The 20,803-nt window shown below is 38.2% G+C and overlaps 1 protein-coding gene across 1 annotated transcript in view; it reads right to left on the bottom strand.

The window, feature by feature from the left end:
- Window positions 1-20,063, bottom strand: part of Creb5 (cAMP responsive element binding protein 5) — a 398,137-nt gene extending 378,074 nt beyond the window's left edge. The window contains exon 1 of the mRNA XM_010628286.2: window positions 19,959-20,063. Coding sequence (XP_010626588.1) covers window positions 19,959-19,982 — 24 coding nt within the window. The 5' untranslated portion in view covers window positions 19,983-20,063. The remainder of the gene's footprint in view (window positions 1-19,958) is intronic.
- Window positions 20,064-20,803: the final 740 nt, after the last annotated feature.

Here is a 20,803-nt window from a genome sequence, read left to right as displayed (position 1 = left end):
TGGATTCCTAGGAAGTCTGTAAAAGTAATAACAGAGATCAGTTCTATTTTCAGCATTTCTAAAGGATTAACATATATTTAAGTAGTTGTTATTCACAATAAAAAGCTTTGCATGCCAAGTAAAATGTCAACTTTCTTTAGCACAGGCTGCAATTATTTTGATTCAGTATAGTAATACCAGTCATCTTGTGTTTATCACAACTTCTTATTAACAATTATAAATGCTACTTTGAAAAAATTAGTTAATTAAAATTTATAAATAGAAAAAATCAAATATACCAAGCATGGTGGCGGACGCCTATAATCCTAGCACTCAGGAGGGGAGGCAGGATCACCTTAAGTTCGAGGCTAACCTGGGCTACACAGTGAGTCCAAAGCCAGCTTGAATTACATAGTGAGACCTTATCTCAAACAAATCAAATATAAAAATGAGAGAAAACAAAGAGTTTTCTGTTGGTGAAAGGCTGGGTGTCTGTGACCCTCACAGTCAGTAACTCACTGATAGAGTTTATACTCTCAGCCCAGCGCCACCCGTTTTTAGACTGTTCAACATACTCTGCAGTATGAATATCTATTGGAAGTGAAGATATAAATCAGTATTTTGGGGTTATTTACATGTTAAAGGAAACTTTGAACTTCTGCTCTCAAGAAATGAATGAGTTAAATAATATCTACCCTCAGATAAAATTCTATTATATAATACAAATGTGTCTCTTGATAGTAAGGTGTTTAGGCAGGATTCTTGAGCTTTGTCTCTTACAGGCTCTAGTAAACACTTAAGGCACTGCATAAATGATGCATCAGACTGCATCCCGACCACAAATGGTTCCTGAATAAAAGCCTTTTTGGATAACTGGAAAATCTTATGTGCAGATGGATGACTAGTGTTTTGTACATTCATCCTGAGCATGGAAGTTATCAAATTTTAATTCCATACATGTCTCTATTCTACAACAGATTTAAGACTATAATTCCCCCAATTTGTACAAAGAATAGTAAAAATATTTATTCCCTTTTAGCAACTGCATTTAAGACATGGATATCACGACAGTATTTACAGATAACAGGACTGTATCTTTTAATATGCTTATTCATAATATGAGCACGAAGAATAACATCAAATAATAATTCCATCTAGTTAGATTATAGGACCAACTATACTTTAAATTACCTATTTTTAAGTGAATTAAGTCCTATTACTATACTTCTTGAAATTAATAGTCACTAAAATTAGCTTTTTGTAAGATATTTGACTACAGATTAAACTAATGGGTATCTTATATTGGTAAAAGGTACAGAAGGAGGATGTATGAAACTAGGACTTCAGTTCAATTTTGCCAGACACAGAGCTTCAACTGAAGAAGAAATAATGGTGGTCTCTCTTGACAAACTTATCAAAGCATGTGCACAGCAGAGTGATCACAGCTACAAGGAAAAGAGGCTCCCATGACAGAGGGCAATCCTGGTGATGCTCTACTAAACAGATAATCTTGGATAAAATTTTGAGGCCCTCTGAATTATTATACAGAAATATTAATACCTACTAAGTAAGATGATAAAAATGCTTAACAATATATAAGTAGGCATCCATTTTCTCAACATGCATGAACAGTAGTATGAAGTCTTTAAACTGCAAAACAGGTACCTCTCTATCTCTTTGCAGGTTGGGAGAGTACTTTCTGTTCATCAGATAAGGAAGATGTAATGAATAAGAGCTGCATTCTCTGAGGGATGAGGCATCAAAACAAAGTAAAAACAAAAATCACTACTGGATTGCACCAAAGACCTTCAATGCCTACTGTTTTAAAACTGGGAAAGGAAAACTAGAACAACTGATCATACGTTCAACTTTGGGAATTTTATGTAACAGAATAAATGTAATCTGTTTCCCCAAGTTCCATGATATTGGTAATATGTCATTGAATACTACAATCAAATGCTGTGAAAGAATGGGCTGGTCCCATGTATGAGAGGCAAAGATAAATCCAAGTCGAATCTGCTCTATTTTGGAACCTAAATTTAAAAGTCAGCATTTGACTGTTTCCTAGAAAAAAATGTCATGAAAATTCCATGGGGAAAATGATAACTGCATCTAAGCACAGGCAGATAACTTGCCATCATAAGATTTGGAATATTTCTTCTTAGTATATCTGAAATAGTAGAATTTGGGATTTAAAAAAATCTAAATGGTTTCAAATTCCAGAAATCCATCTTCTTCAGTTATTTTTTGCAACATTATAGAATAAATAATACATCAACAATAAAAACAAACCCCATTCCATGCCCACTTCACAGATTGAGAAAAGGGGTACACCCTTCTGCTGTTTTCTACCCAACACACAGGGAAGCTAAACATAAGCAAGGAGATTGTTTACAGCTGTGAACAAGGTCTCAGGTATGTTCAAGAAACATCAGCAAACACGGCGACTCAAGGTCATATGCACAAATGTACATGACAGGCTGCATATGACGGCCCCAGCTTGAGTTGCAAGGGCAAGAAGCATTGATTTTTACTGGAGAGGGCATATCGGGTTACAGGGATGCACACATTTAATTTTTATGAGACTGAAAGCTCAGAGAAACAAACATATACACACACACACAAACCCACTTAGTGACACATTTATGAAGCCTACCTGGGACCAGTTTAAAATAAAACAAAAGGGAAAAGAACTTGCTGGTATCATCAAAAGGTCTCGGAAAATAAACCATAATGCCACAAGCATACATTCTACGACACTTTGAGTCTCCTGGCCAAAGAAATGTTAGATCCAAGTCACATCAGTGCGTCTCCTTTCTTTATATAAATACAGAGATACAAGATTACTCACCCCTTTCCATTTTCTACCAAGAATACTTTTTGTTGTTCAGGTAAATCCAAGAGTCCCTAAACTCCCAGCTGTCAGCCTCAACCCCAGAATGAAGAGCAGCTGAAATATGGTTTCACACCACAGCATCTTCTTCCCGCCAAATGTAATTTATAGCTGACTGTTTGGTTTATCTGTCACACAAGAATTTTATGACCCCACCACTTACCCTGAAAATAAATATGTGCTCCTCATTCAGGTAAATGAGATTGTTTTAGAAATAAATTGACTCCACCACTAAAACTTGCCATTTGCTCAGAGAATAAATGTTTGAATTTTTTCTCCTGATGAAGATGATGCAGCTGACATCAAAATTTAAGAGGCCTGTTCTATGCCTTTCATTCATAAGAAGGCTGGCCTAGAAGAACCTGGAGGTCACCAGAGCTGGAAATATGTGATCATAATTCTGCCAAATCAACTCTCAGCTCTTATCTGCATGCAGAATCTCCCAGGCAAAATGAAACATGCCTCTCTACTGACAATCATACATCTGGAAATAAAGCAATCTCTTTTATTCATTGAGTTCATTGGTATATTTTAGGTACACAGCACAGTTACATTCATCACTGGGATCTTGTACCTTTACATGGTTCTCATTTTACCCCACACCCTTGTCCTCCCTTTACCCCCTCCAACCTCCCCTGTTTACAAAGACTTTGTTTCCATTTTTTCCTTTGGAAATAAAACAATCTTGCAATATGACACTGAATTTTTACGAGGCCACACATAGCTCTTAACTGTGCTGTCCCTCCTAGAGAGTTCCCTTCCTTTGAGCTTCTTATCAGTCTTATAAATTTAAAAAGGTATCATTTTCCCTTTTATAGATTGGGAAACTGAGCCAGTATGCATTTACCCAAGTGTCCAAAGACTCATAACTAATTGTCAGTTAAGGCAGGGAAAAAAAGACAGGTGGGTTAGGTGATAATTTCAACAATCCTTCAATCCTTCTGATTTTAGAGGAATTACAACACATGGTCCCTAGCATACGCTGCAAAGAAATAAACAAGACATTCATACACTAAATTAAACATCATTCAACAAAACCATTCAAAAAAATTACCTAACGCTAAATATATACTTTTTTAACTATTGTCAACTCAGAGCTACATTACTTCCATGAATTTATAGGATTACAAAAAGTCTTATTAAATTATCTCATTTTCAAAGTTAAAATTGTACAATGAAAGCCAGCACCACTATTCAAAACATGTCATTTGAAAGGAAACGAAGCTTAAGTTTATAGGGACGGGTGTGGAGGGGTTGAAGAGAGGGCAAGGGAATGGGAAAAAAATAAGAAATGAGATATATCATGTACAGGTACAAATTCCCAATGATGAATATGATTGTAAGATATACCTAAAACACACAAACTCAATTACAATTTTTTAAATTTCCTTTGTTAAATTGTTGATATCTATGCAACTTTCTTGCTGAATAGGTAAACTGTAATAGCTTCACGTATAATTATTTGCCAGTAAACTAATGACTCCAGATTATATGACTCATACTGAAATAAAAAGAAGTCAACAGGGGTTTAAAAATCAACAGTCATATATTTAGTTACTTTATTATTGAATTACAATGACTTAAAATGAGCCAAAATTTTAAATCTATATTTGTATTTATTTATTGCCATTCTCTTTTCTTAGAACTCCAAAACATTTTAAAATACTTTCAACAAATTTTCAAATTTCTGTAGTCTTAAAAAATTCAACTAGTATGTGGTAAAATAAACGTTCCAAAGGTGCTATGAAGATAATAGGTGCTTAAAAAAAAAAAGATCTTTACAAATAACTGCATCTGGCTGTTGAATTTTGGCATTTGATTAAAATTCTATAAAAAGAATGAAAAAAGTCATGATCTAATCATTACAATAATTAGTGATTATATTTTCAGTCTCTAAGAATAATTCCTTAGTTGCATACCTCTGAGGTATTATTATCTCCATCATAAAACGGAGGCAGCGGGCAATGGAGCTGAGATGAATGGCGTTGCCTCTGGCCACAGGCAGGAGCAGAGAGCAGGATGTCAGACACCTGGGAGTCCTGAGCCCTTGGCCTCCTCCACACACATTCAGCCAGATCACTGCGAGCCGGCTGGGGAAGGTCACTGCTTAAATGGCACAAGCAAGGAGCTGTCTCTCCTCCCTGCCAACTACTCCTCCCAACTGGTGCTAGTGACCCTCTTCAGCCTTCACATGTGATTCTCTTCAGACAGCGGTTTCCTTGGCAGGCTGCCACGGAAGAGTGGAGTCGAGTGAAGTGAGATAAGTAGAAGTCTAGATCTTTTTAAATTTTTATTACAGTAGGAGGAAGAGGGAAATAGAAAAATAGATCGGTAGAACTGAAGCTAGTTATAACTAACAAAACTGGCAGTGTTCTGAAAGTCACCCGTGTTCAAGTATTTACAGGTGCAAAAGTAAACCATTGCATTAGAAATTAAGAATCAAGATATTTCTTGAAAAATTTTTATCCTAAAAGTATGTGGCTATATTTATTTTTCTAAATTTTGAACATTAAAGATGGATATCCCAGCTGGGCATGGTTGAGCACACCTGTAAGCCCAGCACTTAAGAGAGGCTAGGGCAAGAGGATGGCAAATTCAAGCTGAGCCTGGGTAACCCAGCAACTTAGCAAGATCCAATCTCAAAATAAAAATTTGTAAAAGGGGCCAGGGATATATGATTGTAGCTCGATGACAAGGCCTTGGATTCAAGGATTCAATCTGCAGTATAGCCCCCCACCCCCACCCGCAAAAGGCCCACATCCTTCCCACATTTAAAAAAAAGGAAGTTTTCTAGACAAATATTAATACTCAGAGGAAAAGGGCCAAAAGGTACAGACAAAAACAGTTTAAATTGCCAGAAAACAAATGGAAATAATGTTTTATGTACATTTTAGTAAAATAAAAGCAGCTCAAAACAATGTTTGCAATCATGTTGACAATTCCTTCTTTTTAAGGACAATCTCCAAATTTTGGCTGGAGGGCAGGGGTGAGAGACACCATTGCACAACTTTGTTATCAATGAAGGAAGAGGTACAAGCTGTTTTGAAAACAAAACTTAGGGCAATGTATCAAAATCCACTGTTGGAACACTTCCTGGGGAAAATAAAAGATGTAAGACGATGGGTAACATGAAAAAAAGCTCACCACAGTATTATTTATCACTAGAGGAAAATCCAAAATAGTTATGCATTGAACAACTGGCAAAATTGTTTAAGTAAACTATGACAATTACGCAGCCATTAAAATCGTGTTTCCAAAAAATCACAACCCTAGAGGAATGTTCACAAAATAGTGTTAAATTGAAAAAACCCAAGCACAGAACTACAAATACTCCATGAAATATAACTACATGATATGCATGCATATAGACATAGATTATATTAAGGAGATAAATCAAAATCACCAACAGTGATTACTTGTGGGGTAGATTTTTCTTTATATTTTTCTGTATTTCCTATTTTTAAATTGGAAAATAGTAAACTTATCATTAAATTTTTTAAAAAGAAAAAAAAAATCTCTGAACTTGAGATATAATTACTATTTTTCACTGTTTTGGTTCAAGCCAGCTGATAATCGTCTTGACAGAGGGAAACACATAAGCATAATTTGGGAATTAGGATCAGTTCATGTTCAGTGGTAAAACTTTAGAACATTCTTTTCCTAGTCATTCTTTCAGGAAAAATAGATGTGCTGTTGTTTCTTTTTAGAAGATTTTTTTCTCATAAGTCAGCTTCAGGGGGAAATTTGGAGGAAAGAGCAGTTACCAAGACCACTATCTTGGAAATGGTGCCCCCTCATTTTAAAGCCCTGGCAACCACTGTAAAATCATCCGTGTGCCTGCCAGCTTGCAAAAGAGCCCTAGGAGTGTGGACAGGCAACAGCCATAAATGACACAACCAAAAAGCAATTGCTGCTTGTTTGAGAAAATATGCACAAAATATGCCAAAAGACTCCTACACTGGGTGTTTTTCTGAATGAACTTCTTCTAAGTCCTGTCACGTGAAACTAATGTAATACTAGGCATCCCTGATATGAGAACCTCATTCCAAATGCATCTGCCACATTGCCTAAGCCACTGTCTGGTCAAAATACACAATACTTCAAGTCTGTGTTAAAACACATGGCACAATGATAACATCCCATGTAAAGGTTCAGTGCTTGTTTCATCTGTGCCCAAATATGGCCTTTGGCCAGTAGTTTTTAGAATTTCTTTCAAAAAACAGTTCAATGGGCTAGAATATGGCTTAATGATACAGCACTTACTTGGCACGGGAAAGGCCCTGGATTCTATCCCCAGTACTGAAAAGAAAAAAGAAAAACTTCATAGCTATTTGCAACAGCCCCAAATCCTGCAGCTTGCTGGTTATCACATTTAGATTTAAATCTAAACACCTAATATATATATATAGCTCACCACACATCACACAACTGGATGCCTGCCCAGGTCTTCAATGTCATCTTGAATATTTGCCCCTTGTTCACTAATCTCTAACCACACTGACCTCTTTCCTTTTATAAACTATTACAAACAACAAAACCAAGCACCATTCCCATAGCAGTAAGATACCTCTAAACTTTAAATATTCTTCCTCTTAATCTTCAAGTAATTAAATCCGCTTTCTTTCTAGTCATGTTTCAAAAGAAATGAGGTGAATGAAGGAGATATCAGTCTGCGCTTGCAAATTAACACATCCTTAATTTTGCTGTTCTTAGGAGAAACTGAGCCAGTTGTTTACTTCCAATATGTGAATGGTATCTTTCAAATGCTTTCTTGTTAAGTAGAGAGGTTGTAACTATCCAAGCAACTGCCAGTGTTAGAAGTTTAAAAAAATGAATTAGGATTCTTTACTGTTTACAACTCAAAATCTAGAAAGCTTTAAAAACCCTTCTAACTGTTGTGTTTTAGGGAATATGATGCTTACTTCCCTTGCGAATGCCATAATTACAATGTTAACTCATAGTGTTGTTTACAGGCATTTTGAGATAGCCCCTAGTGGCCTTCATTTGTATAATACCTTCCTGGGGACCATTTGTATAATATCCTCTCTTTAACCCAGTGACTTGCTTCTAATGAATAGAATATAACAAATAAGATGGGATGTCACATTTGAAATTTGACTAATAAGAACAATTGAGACTTCCTGTCCTCACTTTTCTTTCTTGAAGCCCTTGCTTACTCTTGGGAAAGCCAGCTGTCATATTGTGAGTGCTTATACAGAGATCCTCCAGTAATGAACAAATATCTCAGGCCAACAGTCAGCAAGGACCTGAAGTCTGCCAAGAGCCATACAAGTGAACTTGGATCATCTGTGGCCTGCAATAGCCATGTGATTTTGGAAGCAGATCTTCTCCTAGTTAAGTCCTGAGACGATTAACAGGCCTAGCAGGCATCTGGATCATAGCATTATGAAAGACCTTGATTAGAGGACCCAACTAAGCCATACCTAGATTCATGACCCACAGGAACTCTGAGACAGTAATATCTGTGAGTAGGCAAGAAGTAATTTGTTACACAACAACAGCTAACTAAACAACTGTCTGTAACCCAAACTATACACTTAACTTCTTCCTTTCATTAGGATTACAATGTAAGGAAATGTAACTCCCTAAATTACAAGTAAAATCTTAGGTAGAATGGAAATAGAAGATATTCATAATTAGATGGGCTGGGGATTTAGCTCATTGTCACCACCCCTGCCTTGCAAGCACAAGGTCCTGAGTTCAATCCAAAAAAAAAAAAACAAACATAATTAGAAATAATTATTCAGCATCAATTCCCAAGGGGAATGATAGTTGTATTTGGCACACCTACCATAATACTCACTCATAATTTAAATAACTGGAGATATCAGTCTGCGCTTGCAAATTAACACATCCTTAATTTTGCTGTTCTTAGGAGAAACTGAGCCAGTTGTTTACTTCCAATATGTGAATGGTATCTTTCAAATGCTTTCTTGTTAAGTAGAGAGGTTGTAACTATCCAAGCAACTGCCAGTGTTAGAAGTTTAAAAAAATGAATTAGGATTCTTTACTGTTTACAACTCAAAATCTAGAAAGCTTTAAAAACCCTTCTAACTGTTGTGTTTTAGGGAATATGATGCTTACTTCCCTTGCGAATGCCATAATTACAATGTTAACTCATAGTGTTGTTTACAGGCATTTTGAGATAGCCCCTAGTGGCCTTCATTTGTATAATACCTTCCTGGGGACCATTTGTATAATATCCTCTCTTTAACCCAGTGACTTGCTTCTAATGAATAGAATATAACAAATAAGATGGGATGTCACATTTGAAATTTGACTAATAAGAACAATTGAGACTTCCTGTCCTCACTTTTCTTTCTTGAAGCCCTTGCTTACTCTTGGGAAAGCCAGCTGTCATATTGTGAGTGCTTATACAGAGATCCTCCAGTAATGAACAAATATCTCAGGCCAACAGTCAGCAAGGACCTGAAGTCTGCCAAGAGCCATACAAGTGAACTTGGATCATCTGTGGCCTGCAATAGCCATGTGATTTTGGAAGCAGATCTTCTCCTAGTTAAGTCCTGAGACGATTAACAGGCCTAGCAGGCATCTGGATCATAGCATTATGAAAGACCTTGATTAGAGGACCCAACTAAGCCATACCTAGATTCATGACCCACAGGAACTCTGAGACAGTAATATCTGTGAGTAGGCAAGAAGTAATTTGTTACACAACAACAGCTAACTAAACAACTGTCTGTAACCCAAACTATACACTTAACTTCTTCCTTTCATTAGGATTACAATGTAAGGAAATGTAACTCCCTAAATTACAAGTAAAATCTTAGGTAGAATGGAAATAGAAGATATTCATAATTAGATGGGCTGGGGATTTAGCTCATTGTCACCACCCCTGCCTTGCAAGCACAAGGTCCTGAGTTCAATCCAAAAAAAAAAAAACAAACATAATTAGAAATAATTATTCAGCATCAATTCCCAAGGGGAATGATAGTTGTATTTGGCACACCTACCATAATACTCACTCATAATTTAAATAACATAGCACACAAGATCCTAATGGGATAATTAATAGTGTGAAATAGGAAGAAAAGGGCTAAAGGTGTAGGGAAAGTGGGAAGGGTAGGGGAAAGGGAACAAGGGAAAAGAAAAAAATATGAGAAAATTAAAAAACGGAAATAAAGAGTTTATAAACGGGGAGGGGAGGAGGGGGTGAAGGGAGGGCAGGGACAAGGGAAAAAATGAGAACCAAGACCTGTCATGCGAAGGTACAGGATCCCAATAATGAATGTAACTGTACTGTATACCTAGATTGTACCAATAAACTCAATTTCAAAAATAAACAAATGAGAAGTTGTGTTAGAAAACCAAAAATAAATAAAAAATAACATTGAAAAATCCAACTGGTGCTTTCACATTCGTGGCCATTGTTTTTCTATCTACATGGCTTTAAAATAGGTACTACTATCATATCCATCTTATAGATGAAAGGATTTCATAAAATCCATGAAAGGAAGGACCTCTCTTTTATTTAGCACTGCTTCCCCAGTGCCTAGCTCCAAGTGGAGCACTGTAAATGTTCAATACACATTTGTTGAGTGCATGCCGCCCAAAACAATGGTATCTAAAAAAGGTGGGGCTTTTTATCATCAAATTCTCCAACTGATGCTTATTTACATATCAATCAGTCAAGCAACAAATCTTCTGTTTCTCCACATATTTGTGGTAACACATACATATGCTTTCATAGAATCAGTTTATGTCTTTCTCAAACAATACAAGCACCTTTGAAAGGTTCCTTCAGCTTTTTAAAAGACAACAGGGAGATCATTTCCTAATTTATTTTTCATCCAGCTGTACTCTGCCAAAGATAGGGGCTCTGAGCTCCTTTGTGAGCTAACAACCCTTTCTTGGTAAATCAAATGTCTTCCCTAGGAATCAATTCCTATAATCACCCAGGATGATGCTGGAAGCAACAGACCCTTCTAAGAATCAAAAAGGAGGTCATCAGCCAGTTCAGATACCCTCATCCCACACAATAACCCACAAACACTCTGCCAGGCCTGACCTCAATGGGCCTGATAAAGTGGCAAGTAGTAACAGGTCTTGTCAAAGGTCACTATAAAATAATAAATGTTACAGAGATATCCACAGAAATGCAACAAAGGTACTCATCAGGAAACATGAGGTGGAGGATTTGATTAGTGTATATAATTTGATTAAGTGTATATAATTCTTAAATTATTTTTCTTTTCAAAGTATCTCAATCAAGTGATTATTCAGTCTTTAATCAAAGTCAAGTCCCTTCTCACACAATACCTAATAAATAAGTATTTGTTCACAAAAGCATGTGAATCCATTAAATAATCTTCAGTTTGCATTTCATGAAGATAAGAAAATAGGTATGATGCTTAGAATTGGATGATTACAAATAAAGGAAATGCAAAATATCATGTGGGAAGTAACATATTAGTAACTTTCACTCATTCAGTATATTGAAGGGTCTGTAATGTGACACCATTAGATCCAAGGAAAATGGTGATGAGCAAAATATGTTTGATCCCTGACATTTCAGAATTTAGAGTCTATTGAGATATGTGAATTTCAAATTTAAACAAATTTAAAATCACAGAAGAACATAACCTTGAAAATTGATAAATGCTATAAAGAAAAAGTTAAGCGTGGCATTGGTATATAAATAGGGAGAATTAATTTAGATCCAAACTCAGAAGACATGGAGCATCTGGGCGGTAATGGTCTCCGCAGGACCACAGATTCAGGGGCTTTGTAGCCCAGAGTGGCTTGGGCTTCCACAGACCTGCATTCTAGTGCTTGGGGAAACTGAGGGAGGGGCTGTGTGTTGTTATGTGAGGCTGGGATATCTGATATCCAAGACCATGGCCCTAATTCTAGCTACATATGCAGCCCAAGTTCCTTCCTTAAACCCCACAGTCAGTATCTCACTGTATACTCAACATCTCATTAGGCACCAAACTGAACTCCTGATCTCCACCAAATTTGTTCCATTGCCATCTTCCCCACCTGAACTGATGGTGACTTCATCCTTCCTTCCCATGTCTCAGATAGAAAACCTTACTACCTTCTTCCCTGACTTCTTGCTTACCACACTCAATTCATCGGCAAGTGTTGTCAGTTTCACCTTCAAAATGCAAAACTCCTTGCACCCTCCCACAGCCACCCAGTCCACACCACCACCACCTACCATGTTGCTTTGCAGTCTGCTCCTCAGTCACAACAGAGGTTTTTATAAGTGAAGAATCCCTTACTCAGAACGATCCAGTAGCTTCTTATATTGCTAACATGAATACCTAAAGTCCATAGCCTGGTATATGAGTCCCTAATAACCCGCCACATTTTCCCTCACTGTCCCCACATCTGCTCCTTCCATTTCCTCAAACACATCATCAAACACCCCAGGACTTTGTACTAGCAGCTCCTTCTTGCCTGATCTTTCTTGAAATTAACCCTCCCACTACACACTCTTTCATTACCTTATCAAAAAGGATGTCCCAGACATCTCAACAGAAAGAAGAACATATTTTATCACTTTCCTTGTTGTGGTTTTCTTGTTAGCACTTACTACTCCAATGTGCATTGTTTATTTACCTAATTGCTTAGAGAATCTATCTTTCTGGTTCACTACCATCTCCTGGAAGAGTTCTAACTAAAGGAAGCCAAGGTCCACTTTTAACCATGTACTTTATTGGGTTGCCACAAGGTCATCTCCAGAAATTCTCGCATAATAAAACTATAAAATCACCCAAAAGAAAGGATATTGAGTATTGACTATATTACTGAGATGGAAGCTCTGGAGAAGTATGAGGAAGAGTGAGAGAAGTCTGGCCAGAAGGATGCAGGGTCTGTGGTAGACAGGTCTGTCTTTGCCCCATGAGTCCCTGAGAGAGGCACTGTGGTGGAGCAGAATGTACTGAGAGAAAGAGCGGCAGAACTAGGTGTAAGAAAGATCTAAGGCAGTGAAAGACCAAATTCATCTCTCATAATTTTGCCTGAACTCAATCCCAGAGGAAGATTTTTTAACCAGAATAAGTGGAAGGAGATGAGTATCTGCAGGACACATATTTTCCTTGCCAAAAGACTGGTCATGTATTTTTTTACAATCATTTAAAAATCCACAGCAAACTAAAATGTCAAACAATAGGGGATGTTAAGAAATGATGGCATAGCAACTTGATGTAGTATTATGTATAATCATAGTTTTGAAAATTGTAGCAACATGAAAAATGTCTATGCAGAATTTTAAAATGTGTCAATGCTGTGATTAAACCTATTTAAAAATTGGGTTCACTTCTGGACATGAAATGTAAAAATTAAATATCATTGATTCCCTAGGATTGTGAGAGTCTCTATGACTTACCATCCCACTCCCATTTTTGAATTTCTAAAATATGACAATAATCTCCTTAAATACAGACTTGTAAAATAAAGGGATTCTGAGGGATGGGGACTTGGTCAGTAAACCTAAAGAATTTCCCTGGGCCAGTCCTCCCAAGAACACTTTTCAGGTATTGAACAAGTGTTCAAGGGGCCCTTAATCAATTCCCTCAGTGTGAATTAACCATGACACTCTCTGCTCTGTGTAACCACCATACTACATGAGAGATTCTATGAGAAAAAGCAAAACTGGTCAAGATGCAGTTCTTGCTAGTGTAGCATCTATAATTCAAGAGAATTTATGGTAAACACAAAAACAGGTATTCTAAGGTAACTTTTTATTGGGAAAATCATAAGAAAAATATTAACTAAGCTCTACAGAATTATTTTTTTCATTCAGTTTTGGTTTTAGAGATAAAAGATGATGACTGAGAAGACTCTTGGTGAGGAGTGTTTCCCCAGGCAGAAGTTCCAGGAAAGAGGACTCTGAACACAGCAGAAAAGCACTCAACACATACCAGACTGTATTGTAGATCTGGCTTGAACACAGACAAAAAAAAAAAAAACTATAGGGAAGCAGCTGAGGCTGCTTATAGGCCTTAAAATAGGTCCAGCAAAGGCTTTTGACCAGGAAAATGAAATGTGCAGAATGAGATGTGTGTGGAAATTCATTTGGTGTCCAGAATAGAAAGAGTACACCCAGCATAGTAAAGAAATGGAAACCATGAATGTCCAACATAGGAAAGAAATGGAATCCATGAAACAGATTCAAATGGATATCCAGGAGATTAAAAACTCTATTGAAAGTTTACATAACAGACTAAGCCAATCTGAAGACAGGATAACAGATATAGAAGACAGGATGGATATCAATGACCATGAAAAGAAGGATCTTTTAAAAATAGTAATGGAACATAAGAAATCAATCTAACAGCTCCTAGATGATACAAAGAAGAATAAGACTGACAGGAGTCCATGAAAAAGCAGGAGAAAGTACAAATGACATTTAAAAAAACTGTTCACAGAATTAATGACAGAAAACTTCCCAAACAGAGCAAGAGAATTTGACACACAGATAATTAAAGCATATAGGACTCCAACTAGCCATTATCAGAATGGAAAGAGTTTGAGTTCAGGGACCAGACAAATCTGCTCCAAACCCCAACGTGTTCATTTACTGGTTTTGTCACACTGGGTCAGTCCCTTAGCTGCAGAGGCTCATTCTCCAGTCCATGAAAGGGGTTAATTTTGGTTCCCCAGTAGGTTTGTTATGAAAGTTGACATGATAGAACAAGAAAGTTGGCAGAAGGACAGAAATCAAAGGGCACTGCTGAAGCTGGAGTCTGAAAGACTCAGCAGTGACAGACATGACACTGAGGGCAAAGACAACATCAGCAATATTTGTGAACTCCAAGCTGGGGGCCTGAAGAACAGCAGTGCCCCCCACACTGAAAAGGGTGGGTCAGGAGCCATATTAGTTTGAGGACTGATCTGTGTCTGAGCCTTTGAAAATTAGGGACAGGAGCAATTCACATGAGAGAAATGTCAGGATGCACGAGGACATTAAGAGAAAGTTGTGGGCTGGACACATTCTGTAAGATGCTTAGTGGTTGATAATTCCCATTACTGAGGTCTGCAACATAACTATCAACCTCCCTCCACAGCTCACCTAGACATAAGCACCTTAAATATGGTTTGGAAGAAGAAGTTGCTGGATCAAAATACCACTTTTGGTATATATTCTGACAGAATTTAGCATCTTATATTTTCCTTCATGGTATGTTATCTTTTTAAACACCTTTGTTTAGATATAATTCACAAGCCATACAATTCACCTATTTAAACTGTATAAACCATTACCTTTACACTCTTCACAGATGTGTGCAATGACCGCCACAATCAACTTTAGAACATATATGTCACCTTCTTTATGAGGTATGATCAAAAATATGGTGAATGTTGCTGCCGAGTGCTATCCAAAGGAAAGCTGGGCTTGTTAAAACATTACAGTGTGTTCACATCCACCTTATTCACAAGACCTGGTGCCGTGCAACTTCTGACTCTATTGCAAAGGATACTGAGGCAACCACAACAACACCACTAAAAACACTCACCAAAGAGGACTTCCAGAGCTATTTCAGAAAGTGGCAAGAATAGTTAGATGAGTGTTTGAAGGAAGCTGGAGTATTCTGAGGGGGGATTAATGGTGGTGTGAATTTTACTCGAATAAAAAATGTTATTTAAACATTCAATGTCATTTCAATCACATAGCAAATACACGTGCATGCACACACACGAACACACACACACACACACTCCTATTTTGTTTATCCACTTAGTTCATGGACATCAGGTTGTTTCTGCTTTTTGGCTATTACAGATAACCCTTTTATATGGAAAGTCATGTACAGGGTTTTGGATGGCTTATGTTTTCATTTCTCTTGAGTGTATAGTGAGGAGTGACTTGCTGGCTCGTGAGGTTTAACTTTCAGAGGAAATGCCACACTGTTTTTCAAAGTGACTGTACCACTTGACAAGCCCACCAGTAATGTAGGAGATTCCAGTTTCTCCACATCTTCATCGACATTTCTCAATGTACTTTTTATTATAATCATCCTAGTGAGTATGAAGTGCTGCCTAACTGTGGTCTTCATTTGCATTATCCTGATACACAGTGATGTTAAATATTTTTTCATGCACTTTTTGGCCATTTCCTTGGAAAACTGTCTAGAAAGTTCCTCTGCCTACTTTGTGTGTGTGTGTGTGTGTGTGTGTTGCCCAAGGATTGAACCCAGGGCCTCACACATATGAGGCAAGCACTCAGCCGATAAGCTACAACCCTAGCTATTGCCCATTTTTAATTGGGTTATTTTACTTTTACTTTAATGTGTTTTTAAAATGTAGATTTGTGGGAAGATAGGTACTCTGGATTAAACCCAGAGCATTTGCACTGAGTCACGTTCTTAGCCCTTTTCAATTTGTTTTTATTTTGAGACAGGGTCTCAGTCACAAAGTTTCCCAGACTGGGATTAAACTCATGATCCTCCTTCCTCAGCTCTCAAATAGCTAAGGTGTGCAACACAGCTTTCAGTTTACAATGCAGAATTTTGTCTTGTTTTTATTGCAGAAAAGAGGTAGTGTATAGGCATATATAATATCTATCAATAATCAGAAAAATCCAGATTTTTTTTCCTCTCACACTGAAATATCTACAGTCAATGTGGTTTATGTCTGTGCTTATGAGAACTGGTGTTTTTCATCCTTGTCAGTAACTACCAGCCTTTCAAAGCAATAACTGCCCGGCCTGCCAGGCTGACAAATTATAGTTGGATTTAATTCTTTATTTTAAGGTAAAAAGTTTATGTTGCCATTTTTGCACTGCTCTGTCATGAGTCCTAGAGACAAATTCAAGGCCAAACCAAGGACATATTAGCAGAGTGCAGTGTGTTTTTAAACATCATTGTCTTACTGTTTTTTGTGGGCTTTGTCTTTAATTTTTAAAATGTAAATCCCCATCTCTGGATTCCTGTTCCAACTTTTCCTGGAGGCCTACAGAAGGTTTATATTTAGTATGCGATCAAAAGTATATTGTTATAGCCACACTATTCCCAATCTTCCAGTTCCCATGGGGTGCAGGCCCTGAGTGCTGACTTCTTGAGCGATGCACCTGCTATTATGGGTTGAACTGTGTCACCCCAAAAGAAATATTGCTGGAGTCCAAACTGCCTATGCCTCAGAAGGTGACTTTATTTGTAAATAAGGTACTGACAGAAGTAATCAAGTTAAGCAAGGTCATCAGGATGGACTCTAGTCCCATATGACTAATGTCCTTCTGAAACAAGGAAGTTTGGGGACAGATGCACAGAATGAAGAGAATGTGCATACAGAGAAGATGGTCATCTGCAAGCCAGGCAGAGGCATGGAACAGATTCTCCCTTTCAGCCTTCAGAAGAAAACAACCTTGTTTGGATTTATGACTTCTGGCCTCCAGAACTGAGAGGATAAATCTCTGTGAACCAGTTTATGCCACTTTGCTATAGCAGCCTCAGAACACCATGGAATCCAGTGAGGGCCAGAGCTACGGCCATCTTGGGGCGGAGGGTCTCTCTCCCCATGGGGACTATTCTCTGAGTGAAGCTAACAATGCTACATTGCCATCCAGCACAATGAACAGCAATGAATGCACAACTTGTGTGTGTGTGTGTGTGTGTGTGTGTGCGTGCGCGCACGCAAGCGCACGTGCATAGAATACTGGGGATTAAACCCAGGGCTTCTCACTGAGCTATGTCCCATCCCCTTTCTCCTTTCAGACAGAGTCTGGATAAATTTCTCAGGTTTTCATTGAACTTGTGATCCTCCTACCTCAGCGTTGGATTAGGTAGGATTACAAACATGTACCAACACACCTGCTGTACCACACTTTTAGTTATGGTTGCACTTTGAGTTTTTAAGCAAGGACCCCAGCACAAGCCCCTAGAGCACTGGGCAAGAGCCCCTTCCTTTCTCTTCATGACAAAAGATGACCTTAGTTTCATGACTGGTTCAGACTTACCCTGATTCCATCTCAACCTTTTTCCTCCCTCCTCCAGCTAATCAACCAGTCCCCTGGTCATGAGGATCATACTTCTTACATGGCTTATAAATCTTTCACCATTATACCCCAAAGCTTCATGACTCTTACCTAAGCACAGCAGCCCCTAAACTTAGTTTTCTGCCTCCAATCAAACTCCTTCTCCCAACACTAAATTGAAGTGATTTAGTTGGCATCTTTCCTCACAAGAAGTTCCATGAGGTGAAGGACTGTGCCTTGTTGCAATCATAACAGATGTTCAGAAAGTGTCTAATGAAGGACTGGAGGGAGGAAGGGGTCCTCAGTACTTTATGCAAACATATTTCGGCAGGTGCCTCCTCCACCCACCAAATCCATCACACAGAGAAACTTCAGTTTACGCAGGGATCCAATATTTAAATAGGAATAGAGCTTCTTGCTTCTTGTTTTATGTATAATTACTGCTAATCCTTAGTAACAACAACAAAAGAAATTCCACAAGTACATGTGACTAGCGCAGAGGCAGATCAGGACAAAGACAAAAAGCAGAAAAGGAAGAAGAGGGGGAAGAATATTTGAATTCTAGTAATACGTCTGGCAGTTACAGTGATATCTCACTGGTCTAACTCAATTCATTCCAAATGTGTGTGCAACACCGAAAAGTTTGAGAACCGAACATATTTTCTCGTAAAAAATAAACACCAAATAATTGGTTCTGAGACTCAAATTTATACTTATAAATTCATTTTTCCAGGACTTTAACAATTTCACAATGATTTCAATATTTAACTCTACCGTGGTTCCCGCGGTTCTCCTCTTAGCTTTATTGCTGCTATCGCTAACTTTCTTTGGAGCCATGGTTATGACATTTTACACAAATAAAGCCGGGGGAAGCACAGTAACAAATGTTTTAACACCCTAACACGAGCGCTATACATCGTCGATGAGAGAGCGGCGCTTAGACTGAAGCATCACCCCTCTGTGTCTGTATCAAGATGTGACTTGTGACTTCACTCTCAACCTATACAGGTTTGTTTTTTTCAAGTCAGATTTCACTTTGACCATCTAGCAAAGTTATAAACACTGAGCAGATTTTTTTTCAAACTTTTCTGTTCCTGGAACGTTCAAGCTTGGAGCCATTCAACAACCAAGGTATCACCATAACGGGACTCTGCATATCACTTAAACCCTAAGAATCTTGGGTTTTTTTATACATCACATGATGTAATAGCTACCCTGCAATCTTTCACAGCATTATCCTGTCACACTAATAAAACAGAGTATTTGAAGTTACCTTTCAAATCCTAAACCAGGTGTGGTGACTCTTGCCTATAATCCTAACTCTAGAAGGCTGAGGCAAGGGAATTACTGGTTAGAACCCAGCCTGAGCAACCTAAGAAGACTGTTTCAAACTGAAAAAATAAGAAAAGGATTGAGAAAGTAGCTCAGTGAGAAGGCCCTCGGTTCAATTTCCAGTGCAGAAGGAAAAAAAAACATCTTTAAAATGTATGGTGTTACCAGTCAATGGTTATCTAAATATAATGGGGGGGGTACCAGGGATCGAACTTGGGTCCTTGTGCCTGCAAGGTAGGCAGCGGAACCACTGAGCTAAATCCCCCGGCCCTAATACAGATTCTTAAGCAAACAAGCAGTTACTCTCACAGAGAAACACAAATGACGATCCAACTAATGTTAAAAGTCATTCTTGACTATACATTAGCCTATGTTTAGTAACTCCTTTACTCTCTCTTCTTTTTTTTTTTTTTTTCTTGGTACCGGTATCTAACTTGGGTCCGTGTGCTCGCGAGGCAGGTGGCAGAACCACTGAACTAAATCCCCAGCGCTCCTTTACTCTTTTAGCTTAACACAGCTGTGCCTCAGGATCTGTGCGGGCTGGATTCCAGGGTATCTCAGGCAAAAATTCTCCAATTCTCAAGTCCCTTATATAAAACAGTTTAATATTTATATAAAGCCCATGAACATGCCCCTATGTGCTTTGAACTATCTCTAGATGGCTTATAATACCTGATACAATGTAAAAGCTATGTAAGGAGTTTTGATACTGTTAACTTTCTATTGCTGGACAAAGTATTGTATCTGAGCTAAGCAACTTAAAAGGAACAAGCCTTTACTCTTGCTCACGATTTCAGAAGATTCACTCTGCATTTGACTCCATCTTTTCCCAGCCTCTGTCCAGTCAGAATGTCAGGGCGGGGAGCGTGGGAGAGAAACGCTGCTGGCTTCACAAGGTGGAGAAGGCAAGAGAAAAGAAGAGGCTGGGGTCCCATCCGGGCACGCCCCCAATGATGTCACTTCCTCCCCAGGTGCTACTTTCTCAAGGTTCCACCCACCTCCCAGGAGCACAATCAGCTGGGGACCAAGACTTTTACATACAGGCATTAGGAGACGTTTTAAGATCTAAAGCATAACGGTATTGTTTAAAGAGTAACAAGGAAAAGAACTACATGTAATGACAAAAAAGTACAAAAGCACAGTATCTTTTTGTTTTCAAATATTTTCAACCCACCCAGGTTTGATTGAATATGTAGATGTAGAACCCACAGTTAAGGAGCTATCTGTAGTTGACCGTGGCAATATCAGTTTAAAGTCCCTGCGATAAACAGACATTTCTCAGACAAAGAAGTAAAAGCAGTAAATAAATATATGAAAAAATGTTCAACATCCCTGGTCATTTGAGAGATGTAGATGAAAACAACACTGAGATTCCACCTCACCCCCCCAAAAATGGCTGCTATCAAGAAATCAACCAATAGGGGGCGGCAATTTAGCTCAGCAGTTCGGTGGCCTGCCTTGCAAGCGGAAGGACTCGAGTTCAATCCCTGATACCAAAAAAAGAATAAAAAAAGAAAAGAAAAGAAATCAACCAATAACAAATGTTGGCGGGGTTGTGGGGAGAAAGGAACCCTTCACCATTATTGGTGGGAGGGCAGACTGGCACAACTGCTGTAGAAATCAATATGGAGATA

Source organism: Fukomys damarensis, unplaced genomic scaffold (genome assembly GCF_012274545.1).
Source record: "Fukomys damarensis isolate Sample0158 unplaced genomic scaffold, DMR_v1.0_HiC HiC_scaffold_4, whole genome shotgun sequence".
NCBI lineage: Eukaryota > Metazoa > Chordata > Mammalia > Rodentia > Bathyergidae > Fukomys > Fukomys damarensis.
The sequence above is the reverse complement of the archived record's forward strand: the minus strand, read 5'-3'. Positions and strand labels throughout refer to the sequence as shown.